At 52.9% G+C, this 12780-nt stretch overlaps 2 protein-coding genes across 2 annotated transcripts; both read left to right on the top strand.

Moving 5' to 3' along the window:
- Window positions 1-214: 214 nt before the first annotated feature.
- Window positions 215-1554, top strand: PG997_007667 (uncharacterized protein; the record flags this gene model as incomplete). The annotated part of the gene is made up of 4 exons (XM_066811982.1): window positions 215-398; window positions 648-767; window positions 967-1175; window positions 1357-1554. The coding sequence occupies 4 exons, from the start codon at window positions 215-217 to the stop codon at window positions 1552-1554; spliced, it is 711 nt and encodes a 236-aa protein (XP_066667324.1).
- Window positions 1555-5730: 4176 nt separating this feature from the next.
- Window positions 5731-7503, top strand: PG997_007666 (uncharacterized protein; the record flags this gene model as incomplete). The annotated part of the gene is given in 4 exon segments (XM_066811981.1): window positions 5731-5809; window positions 5823-5928; window positions 6020-6107; window positions 6166-7503. The coding sequence occupies 4 exon segments, from the start codon at window positions 5731-5733 to the stop codon at window positions 7501-7503; spliced, it is 1611 nt and encodes a 536-aa protein (XP_066667323.1).
- Window positions 7504-12780: the final 5277 nt, after the last annotated feature.

The raw sequence follows: 12780 nt of genomic DNA, 5'->3' as shown, positions 1-12780 counted from the left end.
GGTCACAGGACGTTTTACCCACTAATGTTCTATGCTCGAATTCTACATCAATTGATGTGTGCCTGGATGCAGCTTGGCTTGAGAGCTACCTACCTAGGTGCCTACCTGCAATCACCAAAGGCGCAAGTGCCGTTTTCTGATTTGGTCCTTCCCCAACAGTTCCTGCAGCTGTTGGACACGACTTCTCAAGCCGTGATCGACTCGGCAACTGCTAATGGAACACCGGGCCTCAGCACTGCAGTGGCTCTTCAAACGGTCCTGGAACCCGTCATCTGAAACAGCCCAGTCTGGACATGGGAATTCTTCTGGCCCTTTCTTTAGCCGTGACCGCAAGTATATGGCCGGCCGGCCCATGCTGTCGAAACCTCAAGTTTGCGACCGACCTAGCGGCAGCCTGCGTAAGCGACTTATTGGATGATGCGGTGCATGACCAATGGGCCTGCCACTATATTAAGCACGCATTGTACATACCAGCTAGAGAATCGGGCCAAGCCAATTTGGCGGTTGGCGAATCTGACTATAGCCCATCTGGGATGGCTTCCCAAGCCAGCCTCAAGCCTCGGGTATTCGTCAACTTCATTGGTCGAGCATCCGGACTGAACCCAACTGCATACTAAGGGCGTATGTATGTACTTACCCAAGCCAAGTGCGCTCCACCCCGGCCGTTGATTGGTCTGGCCTGGCGGAGGAGGGTGTCTCCATCACCAAGTACACCTTCAAGTACATCTTCAAGTACACCGGGGCAGCCCTACATGCCAATGTTCAATGTAAGCTTTGCAGTAGAGTTCGGGGCCGACGTCGACAGGAGAGACAGAGGCCGTCGTATAGACCGTCGCTCACTTGGCCTCAACCGCAGGCAAACCGGACGGGATCCTTAGCTGAGGCTAAGCTGATCTCGGTATTGTTTTCGAAAACGCCCATGGAGCCACACGTGTCAGGCGGGATCATCGACAACGTTAATGCCAGTGGACTTGGCTTTGCCCTCTCTCGCTCTCCTCTACCTACTTACTCTACGTCCGTACCTTCCGCGGGCCCCACTCCACTGGCTCAAGAAGATACTTATTGGCACACCACAGCCGTTAGAGCCAAGCCTTGGTTGCGATGGTTCGGTCGTTGCCGAGCAGTGTAATGGAACGGGTCCCAACCGGCTTCTGGACGCATCGTGGTTCGTCAAGGTAGGGCCGAAAACATTCCAGGAGCTTTCCCGCAAGGGGATGTCGCGTTTTCTATAGCAGCAGGACCTAGAAGCCTCGCCTGAGTCTGACGACTCAGCTGGAACTAGATCACTGCGGCGAACTACGAGCTTGGTATACTACGAATGCCACACATTTCGGAAGGCAGCGTGAGCCTCTCTAGGATAGCCTCAGGCCTACCCTCGCCATGCGGACAGAGTTCTCGCCCGAAATGGCAAAGTACAGGTTACCTCTGACTGGAAAGGCCGGCAGTCAAATGCAAGACACACGAAGCCCAGGCTCTTCCGATCTCCATGGCAGGCTCCGACTTCATATCGCCCATGACGCTCATATGCGTGTCATGCAGGTAGCCGAGGAGTGAATACCAACCTTGGCCAGGTAGATCCCTTCCTAATTACCAGCAGTGTTTGTGGCGTCTCGTAGGAGGATAGGGAGGGTAGCTGCAGATCTTGATGCACGAGATATGGAGTTTTCGCCAGACCTCCAGTAGGTAAGCTGTTTCCGCGCAATACCCACCCTCCAGCATACCATATACATCATCCGTCACTGCAACTGGCTGCTAGCTCACGTACTCGACCTTGCAAGCTGCTATGCTATACGGCGTAATGCGGCCAAAATACATGAAACAGGCATCTGACTTCGAAAGGTTTGGTGTAGTTCCTCATGCCAGCGCACATCAGGAGGTTGCCCGCCCCCAAGCAGGGCAAGTCATAGCACTGAGGTAATGACCAGAGGCTTGTTTGGTCCGTGAGGCTAGATCGACTGGAGCAGCACCTGGAACTATAAGCCTTACACTCCTAGCGTGGTTGCTTGCGTTGACTGTGAGGTATGTGGGATATGGAATACTTGACATACAGCGCTCCAGTCAGCTAGAAGCGTCCCGTGCTCCATTGCGCTTCACAACACCTGAAGGTGAAGATAACTTACACGGTCCATGCGCCTTTTGATTGATATATGATCACTAATTGCAGTGGCCACGAGTCTGTGGCTGTAGACTTTGGAACTTCTTGGGCCCTTCCATTCATCACTACTTACTTACACAATCAGCTTAGTAGGCTTCGAGCATACACACTACCCCAGCCATCTTCAGGACCGTTGTCGGCCCATGGTGAGTGCCAGTAACCTGCCTTATGCCCTAGATTTAGGTGCTATCTCGATCTTGCTGTTTAAAAAGACCTGCCTAGCTTCTCCCGAGTTGACAAGATCATACAAGAGTTGCTCTTTAGCGCCTGACGCCTCCATCCCACCGACTATCGTCTATGCAGCCACTGCAACAAGTCCATGAGAACAACTAGCTTTGATCCGCGCTCGGAGCCGTGGTACAAGCAGTCTAGCTCCTGGGAGTCACTATCCTTCCTCGCAGGGTCCTTGTGTCTTCGGGAGCCACGCCAGGGGCTCGGGGCTAGCGCCTAAGTATATAGATTCCCTTTCCTCCTTAACCATGACATTTTGGTTCCAACTTGACCTAGCCAAACCAACCAAGTTGACAAGAACAGTCAAAAGACGCTCCTGTGACATTCCACATCACTTTGTACCAGTCCGCCCGTCCTCCTGTTGGGCCAGATTCGAAAGTCCAGCATCCTCATAAAAGACACGATTCCTTGCCACGGTTGGTCCGACTCCGATGTTCACCGATACACAACACTGAAAGCTGAAAGTTTTCGAGTCCTGGTTTCACTGTAGAGTAGGTATGTACGCATACTCTTCCCAAATACTCCTCAATGTCGCGAATCGTCCTTTCTACCGGTCCAATTACGCTCAACGCATATACATATGCGCAATGAAGAGGGGGCTGTTGCCGTGTCTGGTCCCGAGGGCTCGGGGCCAGTGGCGCTTGACGCCATTCTTCGGCGGAGACTGGATGGGTCAATCACAGAGCGGGAAACAACGGACATGGCGCTGATCGACTGACAGGAACGTTTTGTAAGTCTTGCATATCAGACACCGTCTCTACCATCTCTCCCCGATGCTGTCGCATAGCGCCATTCGAGTCGGGAAGCCCATGCAGCCACGTCAGAGCGCAAACATGGTATTGGTAGGATGGTTCGGAGGCGGCACGACCGGTACATATCTCGGGGGGCCAGTCAGAGGCACAGAATTCGATCAAGAGGGCAGTGCCCCTTGGAAGCGATGCTGCCAGAAAGACGTCATGACGGTTCCGATTCTTGCTTGCTTGGGCGCCGAATCCGCGGCTACTTTGGCAGTACCTACGCTACGGCCTTTCGTGGTTCACCCGGCGGCTTGATCGCCACCTTCTTCGTCTTTGTTTGTCGGTCGCGAGACTTTGGACCGAAAGGGCAACTGCCTGTCGGGAAGCCAGGCTGACGACCAATGGAAAATACAGGTACAGGGCAGAGGAACAGCAGCCGCGCGATTGGATCACTTGGCGACAGGGGATTATCGCTAGGTTAGATCAGGCCATACCCTTGAATGAAGGCGAGCGAGTGAGCAGCACCCTGAACACCCATCCCATTCATTCATTCAGTCCGTCGTGGATATTTGATGGATGGCCATCCCGTACCCGTACCCGTACCCTCGTCGCTGTACCCATCCATCTGCGCTAAAAGTGACTTGACCGGGGGGTCGTATGTGCGGCGCAGACACGCACCCCTACATTACATTTCATTATTACCCCCATGCCTTGGACACAATTTACAGTACAGCACAGCACAGCACAGCACCGCACGAGGGACCAGACAGAACCGAACTTGGAGCGCTCGCTGACTTGGGCCCAACATGGGTACCTCTTGCCTAGCAGAACCAGGGACCTGAGCCAGACCCAGAACCAGACCCAGAACAAGCATTACGGAAACCGGAACACGCACCGTTTGTAACTGAGCGACGCCAGTTTCGACTGGGAATTTCTGCTTATGAGTACCAATTCTCTCCACAAGGTGAAGCCCGCTCCTTTGGTTGTTTGTTGTGTTATTGTGCATCATCATCATCGCTATTCTTACTCGATCTTTCCCCATCTCTCTCTCCCTCTCTCCCTCTCTCTTTTTTCTTCCTTTATCCCTTCGTTTCTTTTCACCCATAATGGCTTTTGCGGAGCTGGCAGGCGCAATATAAGCTTGCGCATGCCGGTTCTTTGACCCAAAGTACGTGATTGACCTATCAGCCGTTCTGAAGGGGGAAAACAAAAGATAATCGACCCACGGCCGGAGAGTTACACTGTGGTTCGTGGTCGCAGGCAAGGCGAAAGCGTGGTTGGTGTGCATCACATCGAACTTCTTCAGGAAACACTAGTGAGTACTACATGCCTCATATTGATACGTCAAGATGCGCGAGCACCTTATACAACGACCTCACTTTCCCACAAGCACCTCTGATCCGCCCTGGTTCTCCTGCAATCAATCCCCATTCTGCCTTGCTCTTGCATCGCTGCGCAGAAGGAAGCGAGTCGGACCCGAGGGAGGCTTGCGTCTTTAAATACCCTCATCCTGCACATATCTTCTTGCGGGAAGGCTTCCTGGCATTCCCTGGGAGGTACAGGAAATGTCACTTCGCTTCCCCCATGAACCGCACTTGTACTACCCCAGGGCCAGTCCTCTGTGGCCTAGTGGCACGATAAAAACAACAACCGTTATCTTGGATGATTAGTCGTTCCCACCAGCGGAAGCTGCTTTCTTGTTCATGTACGCCAGCCAACCGGAAGAGGACGGTGTCTATCATCTTACCATGCTATAGTTGAGGGCAGACATACAATCGATACACATCTCGTGTCCTTCTCTCTGCCCGTCCTGCCTTTGACTTCCTTCCCCCCTCCTCGAAACTGGCCACGGTTATGCAGCCTACAGACAGACCGCTAATAGTCACAGTCACCCGCTGCAGACCCTGCGAATCATGTCCACCTGAACTCTCCAAGTCTGTGAACATGGCATCTTCGGAAACGGCCTTCCCTCTTCAGACACCATTAACTAGCTGTCAATTTCAGTGAATCAATCCCTAGGCTGACCTGAATTTCTCGCTGGACAGGACTTCGAGTCTCCTCCGTCCGGGCTGGACTACCTCGATATACCACCCCCGTCTGAGATGAGGTTAGTGCAAAGCCCCCCTAATTCGAGTTCTGATCCACCATGCATTATCCCTTCACCTCTTTCAAAAACGCCTATATATCATATCCGCTGGAGTATGAAGCTCGCAGTTCGTTCTCGTACCCTGCAGCGTAAGTACTGTGGCCATTGGAGATGTTCAGGGCTACCAGTCGGGCAGCCGTGGTCGCCTACTGACGGTGACTCTTGGCCGACATTGCATTCTTCCGTGCCATAGGTCCGAAATCCAAGGAGCATGGTTGCCTGAGCCGCCAGAGCGGGAAGTACCACTGGCTGCAGACAGTGCTTCTGGGTTCCCCAGCATGTCCAAGTGGTTCACACGTTCCGATCGGTACCCGCACTTTTTCGTGCCACGTTAAGTGTTGGTTGTAATACCCATGTGGCACTTGAGTGCTGTCTCGTATGGGATTGCAATACAACATTGCCGTGGCAGCCTTGCACCCCATTCACGATCTGCCTATCTACCTGCTATAGTGCCCTTGCTGATGTGCGCCGACAACAAGATTCACCCAAGACTCCAACAACTCCTCATTAACGACGTTAGAAAGTCAACCGCCACCGCCCGTAATCTTTCCAGCAACTGTACCCCTTCTCAACGCCTCCACAGGGTTTCCTCCGGAGAACAGCCCATTTTACCACCCCGGTTCAAATTACCTGGACGTTAGGCCACGGCTGGGCTCTAGGTACGTCGCATGCCATGATTCTCTCTAGGTTTTATTGTGTTGTGCAATAACCTATCCAAGACTTGGCTTGGTTTGCTCACGACACCTATAGCACGTCGTCGGTGGGCATGGCAAATGCGCCTCGATCCCACCCGCTTCCCAATCTAGGATACAAGACGACCAGAGACATCTACTCATCAGTGACTCCGGGGTACACCAGGGCACTCGACCACCCACAGAGATCGCCACCATTCTCAGTTCATTCTCGACGGCACCCACTGTCGCCGACACCCAGCCCCGGGCTTGGATTCACCACAAACCCAATCAGGACCATGGATCCACCATACGGAGCCAAAAGCAACCAGAACATCCCCCCTCTCCAGGGCATCCAACAACATGGGCAACTCCACATATGCCACGGGCCACAGTCCCATCAAGGTCGAAATCAACGGCACTATCGATAAGGGCTTCTTCCTTTCCGAGGGCGAGTGGACCTGCTACAGACGAAACTACTTCTCGTGCATCTGCTCCTACAGCCTGACGCCAAATTACCCTGGCGCTGCCATGCATTACACACCGAACTCGAGCGCGACCCATTACGAGGTATATGGCTTTGCCATGTCCATCTCGGCCATGGTCCATGAGAGTGACACGCACACCATTGATCTTGTTCAACATACCCCGAAGCGGGACAAGGGTCCCGTTTCCAGGCCGGATAGGGTGGAGCTTAGCCCCAAACCACCCCAGCAGACACCACACCCATTAGGAACGCTATATCCTGACAGCCATGGCCATAGTCACCGATTGGGAGTTGGCCCGGCGTCGGGAGGCCTATACGACGGCTTCAACCAGTCGCCGAGTGGGCATCCTACGGAGCATACGTTCGAGCGAATACAGTTCAAACAAGCAACTGCGAACAATGGGAAGCGAAGGGCTGCCCAGCAATATTACCATCTCGTCGTTGAGCTGCATGCTCACGTGGGCGAGATTGGGCGGGGCGTGGCGGACCAATGGATGAAGGTAGCGCACAGAAAGTCGGCCAAGATGATTGTGCGAGGGCGCTCTCCAGGGCATTACCAGTCGGAGAGGAGAGGCAGCGCAAGCAGCGGCCCCGGAGCTGCAGGTGGTTCTCTCAGCGGGTACGCGCCCCAAATGCAGGACTATGCTCCAGGAAGCTCTATGCTCGGATCCACCTACAGCACGGGTAATTATGAGCACCGCGGCCAATACAGTGGCCACAATCGTCCGCATGATCTGCCCATGGAACCTGTCATGTCGGTGGAAGATGTAAAGGCACTCGAGAGCAGCAAAGACTACCAGTACTACCCGACGCCGATTTATGAAGGAAACGACACCCGACAAGGCATTGAGATGTTTACGCACCGGACCGATCCAGAGCCTGTGGTAACATCAATGGCTGACAATATGGAGCTCTCGACCTCGAGGCTCAAGCACGAACATGACGGCACGCTGCCCAGTCTCTTCTATCCCAATCCGAGCACAGCTTACAGCAACATGTCGAGAGGATGTAATCGCTTCGAGGGAAAGCCGACCTCTGCAGGCTACTATCCGCAAATGCTGCCACAATCGACGTAGTCCTCCCCTCGAGTCGAATGTCTGGGGTATACCGCGATTATTCTCCTCGACTGGAGATCTTGGCAGTAGAGCTGCACATTAGAAACCTTTCACTGGTCTATTTATTTTATCGCTAGAAATCGGACGGAGCAAAGGAAAAGCATCATGGGTTTCTTGGGTTTGAACTTTAGGAAGGTCAAAAGGTATGGCGCATGAACAAGGTGGACAAGGCACCAATTAGGGATTTTACGGAAATATGCATGATGAAGAATGTATGGCATTTATTCCAGCAAAGAAGACAGATGCTGGAAGTTCCAAGATAACCAGCAACAGGTTGTTCGGTCAGGTGCAGAAAAGACACTCGGGGAGATTTCAAGTTGGTTGGTTCCGGGCATTGCCAAAGGGGTTGTACGGTTTGCGGAAAGGATACCCCTTGCTTTTTTCTTCGTTTTTTTTTCTTTTGTCCCCCCTTTCTCTTTCTTCATTGTTCTGGTTTGGCCGAATGTGAGGGAGGAAGTAGGCTGTATGAGCCCAGGGACGCTCGCTCTGCACCTTTTCCATCAGGAACGATTACGAAGATATATGGAAATCATGGAGCGGCGTTGGAAGAGACGGGTTACGAAGAGAAAGCATAAGCGGGGAATTCATGGGGCAGAAGATGCTATTTCCTACGATGCGTGGCGTGGGGATCTCTTTTTTGGTTCTTATTCCAACCCAACCCTCCTGGTGAGATCTGCTTTCAATTCCCACAGTCACCTGCCTCTCTCGCTTCGGTCGGTATGATGTGGAAAGTGTTATTGGGTGGATCTCTGCTTCCGGTTCTCACCTCCTGGCTCATAGTCATGGTCAACACCGCCAAGTGCCCAGCATGGGCCCTGTTTTCGCTAGTATATGGCATGGAAACCCCCATGGGCTTGGTCGGGGGTTTACACACGAAGAGAAACTCGGTTATTTGTTGTCGCGCGCGACCTTTTTGAACCTAAAGAGAAAATGTCCCCATCTCCGTGGCTGTATTTGTTCCCGACTGGCCTTTGCACCCGTGCGTGCATACTGCTTCCATGTGAGCAAGTTGATTAGCAGCATGTAATGATAGGTTTAGTTGAATTCTCACTTTGCATTGGACTAGGACATGACTGGAGGGATCTGCTAAACCAGATGCACCCTCCCGTTTACTTGGTTCGAGGTGTCATTGGCAGATTCGGGGTTGGCTCCCACCACTGGACTTGCGGTACGACAAACGAGAACAGCAGAGGAGACAAGCACTGAAAGGCTCGTTACGGCTTATGTTTACTTACTTACCCTGCCTACATGTACATACATCTTTGTGCTGAGCCACTAATAACCGGTAACGGGTGGTGGGTTGGCAGCAAGCTCGAGGATCGGCCCCCCACTGCGGGCGCTAAAACACGCTGCCCACGGCTAACGCCCAGAGCGGCTTACGGTTACTGGGCCGGGCCCCGTGGAGGACTTGACAATCCATCCGCCTGGTAGTAGATTGACGAGGTGAGACCGAGAAGTACGTGGGTCAGGGGGTAGACCAGGCAATATTACATCATGAGGTTGATTGCTGTCAAATTAAGTATATCCATTGAGTGGTTTACTCATCGGTTTCCAAGTGCACAAAGCCAGCCTGCCGATTTTCCTGTATGGTACTTATGTACATGTACTTATAAGCCTGTTGAAAACCCTTCCGGTGGGGCCTGATGGATGGTGTGGCATCCCTTTCGATTCGGAGTGTACATGCATGTAGTCAGCATGGCAGCAAACAGGGGGGGAATAGAGGGCGTGAACCATGAATGCAAGGTTGGGACACATCCATCGGTTCCGGCATCACTCCGATCATTTCCAGAGTTGCTGCGCCTCGACGTTGCAGGTCTGGTTTCCTCCGGTTCCTAGGTTCCTAGGTTCCTAGGTTAGAGCCGACCGATAGGCAATTGTCTGCTTCTCCTGAAGTAGACCCGAAGCGAAGAGCCGGTAAGTAGGTCAGTGGATGGATTGCCTCCATTGTTACAGTTTTCAAATGGTTCACGCGCCAGCCGAGACAGGGTTGTCGCATGCGAGGCTCCCTATAGCGAGGGCCATATGGTCTGGTGAAGAACAAAGGCCAGCTGCAGTCGTGTCTTGGCTTACAGCTTTTCTCCAGTTTAAACCACCTTACCCATGCAGTCGTCGTACAGGTTGCCGGGTCCTGACGATCTGCGTACAAGATGAAGACTAGATTGCCAGACGAGTCGTCTTTGCAACGTTCAGGCCGCTCGCGCGACGGGGTGAGCCAGAGGGCCAGACGGCGCGTCTTCTCTAGATCTAGAGGCTGTCGAACATTACACTGCAGCGCATCTTGAAGCGCCGTGGTTCAAATAAGCTTTTGTGGAGCACACTGGTAGATCCGTTCGTGGGGGAATTCCATCTTTTAAGTAAGTACGCAATAAGAAGTGCTAAAGGATTTGGGACTTGCCGTAGAAAATAGCAAGAAGAAAAAAAAGAATAGCCCGTTCGTACATAGTAAGGCAGGTCCGCCCCAGCAATCGCGTCGCTGCACTTCCTTTTTCTCCCCCATCCCTGTTCCTTCTCTTGCTTCAGGTCTTCTTTTGCTTCTTCTTCTTCTCCTTCATCTTTTCCACCCCTCCCTCAAAACTTCCCACGGCAGGCATCCTCAATTCCCGCCTTCGTCCGTCCTACACTCACTTGCCATGGAGGGCTAGCCAAGATGAAGAAGCAGCCGGGGAGACGGAATAAAAAAGTGATCGGGTATTTGATTGATCCATGCCTTATCATACATATGTATCCGTATGTAGGGAGGTAATCACCCGTTCTCATGTTAAGTACCTACATACACACAGCAAGATGTAGGTTAGGCTGCAAGTGGCTTGGAAGCACCGACCCAATGACTCACTCACCCACTACCTCTACGTGGCCGCCTGCCTGCCGGCTCTCGCTCGGGTCGTCGCAGCGCAAAAGAAAAGTGTCGTCAGTCATCTCCTCCAAGACGCACACCGAGAATGTAAAAGCGAGCACCGCCGGCTTGCTACTGCTCCTTGGTGCAAAGGTCCAACACGCCCGTCTCCTGTTTTCCTTCTTACTCTACGCCAGGTTCTGCGCTGCTGACGGTCCCAGGAATCAAACAACATTCTTGCCAAGTGACATGTACCTACATGCCCACCGACTCCAAGGATGTAGGTACTTACCCAACCAGACCTCGTGTCATAAGAGGACAGCCACATCGCAATTCATTGCCAATGGAACAAGAGCGGCAAGTCTGACCAGGCTATGGATTGCCGGCAGCCGTCGACTTTCGCAAATTGGCCCTGACCCGGCAATTACTGCGAGGGGCCTTCTCCGCTTCCTCGTGTGCCAAAGTCCACACCGGTCTTCTTCAGGCTATCACCCATATCAATCTTTGCATGATCTCGAAAGCACCTCGACGCTAGAAGTTGAGCGGGGTACCACCTCCGTGTGAGCCTTGCGAAGCCAAGTACTGACACATCATCATCGAAAGGGGGCTTCCTCGAAGTGGTGGGGCGTCATCTACAATATCAGGACACGGCTTTGTTTATGTGGCGTCGGCTCGCAAGACCTGATCGTATCAAGGCCGCGCGCGGTGTGAGAGCCACTGCAATGTGATACCTCACTCGCATCTACGCCAGGAAAGCACTCCCTAGGCGATGGCCCACTACAATCAGCACGCGGGTTGCATTTGGGGGCCGGTGAGCTGCCATGTTCTTTTGCTCCCGCCCTAGGCGTCTTGTGCTGGTGCTGATGCTGATGCTGATGCTGATGCTGATCACGCCCAGGCCTTAGCTGATGGGCCTACCTGCCTACATGTAACTCACAGTATCCCGCACCACCCTTAGGATGCATGGTGCGTGTGCCCACCTTCGAGCTCGCGACCTGCTTTTCGCTTTTCGGGGTTTGCGTATCCCTCAATTCCAGAACTCTTTCTGCTCTATAGTCCAGACCCCCTTATACGTCAGGCCTGCATTTGCATCTACACCGTTACACTATGTACAACCTTCAGCCCTATGGTTCATGCTCGCAAAATTGAGAAAGCGAAGCACAAACGATGACACCCACTTGGACCGACCTTCCCTCCAGCGTAAAAGAGATCCGAATGGGCATGATAAGCCAACCGGCCTGCCAATCCCTGGAATCATACTCGCTGTGCGGGCAACACTCGCAAATATGGGGACCGTTGTCCACCTCATGGCCGTCTGGCAGCGCCCGTTTGCATGCAAGATGCCTGCGCACGCAACTGCAAGGTATCCCACGCTCTTTCGGCATGGAAACCGCTGGTGGTATTGCAACCAAGTTCTCCGTTCTCGTCTATATTCCGGCTATGGTTTATTTTTAGTTTAGGGATTCTTACGAGAAAACGGTCGGTCGGGGTTATTGTCCCATGTATTGTCCTTCTTCGCAACAAGCGGTAAGCAAGAAAGTACTTCGAAAAGCCGTTCAACGATGATGTGATGCAAGGGCTGGGCCAAGCCTGTCCAATCTGGTGTAACGCGGGCAGATGCCTGTGCCACTGATCAGAGGTTCGGTCCCGTTGCCTTCCCGAGGACGCCTTTGCCGTGGTTAGCGCACCTCGAAAGCTATTCGACGCCTACAGCTTTCGTTACATTTACCAGCCATCGAGTCAGTCCGAGGGGCTGAATCCAATATTACAATGCTTGCTTTGGAGCTTGATGGGGCCGGATGCGTCCGCGTCAAATCATTTTGCATACAGGTACATGTATGTGTGTGCGCGTGCCAGGTATACTCGAAAGATGGGGGTCACCGGATGCAAAGACCCGGGAGCTACCGCTAAGAACCACGGCAGCCACCGCGGAAGGTGTAACGAGTTTCCATGCTCTCTCTTTTGGACTTGCATTTGAGCGCCACAGTGCAGCAACGAAATTTGGGTTTGCGTCATGAAACGTAATGGGTATTGCCTGTTGCTTACATGTACCTGTCGTTGGAGTCCCTGCAGGGTTCCAACCTCAAAGAAGCCAGACCGTCACCGTTTTAAACGGTGGAAAGGTTCGCAAGGGCCTTGCTTTGCCTGCCCCCAAAATGCCCCAAAGTGAGGTTGGTCGGGTAAGATGAAAGCATGTACCTCATCCATCCATGTAGGTGGTCACTAGCGTTGGCCTGCCGCTTAGTCAGAGATTGAAAATATCACTGGGAGAGGCAGAATGATGCAGGGAGAATGTTCATCGCGGTCGGGACAAGACGACAAAGATACTGGTGTCGTCGCAATTTTGTTTCGATGTAGAAACATGAAAGCCCTTCGTTGCACCACAGACTGCCTATCCAGACTGT

Source organism: Apiospora hydei (assembly GCF_038363865.1).
Source record: "Apiospora hydei strain CBS 114990 chromosome Unknown utg000006l_segment0_segment0, whole genome shotgun sequence".
Taxonomy (NCBI): domain Eukaryota; kingdom Fungi; phylum Ascomycota; class Sordariomycetes; order Amphisphaeriales; family Apiosporaceae; genus Apiospora; species Apiospora hydei.
The sequence above is the reverse complement of the archived record's forward strand: the minus strand, read 5'-3'. Positions and strand labels throughout refer to the sequence as shown.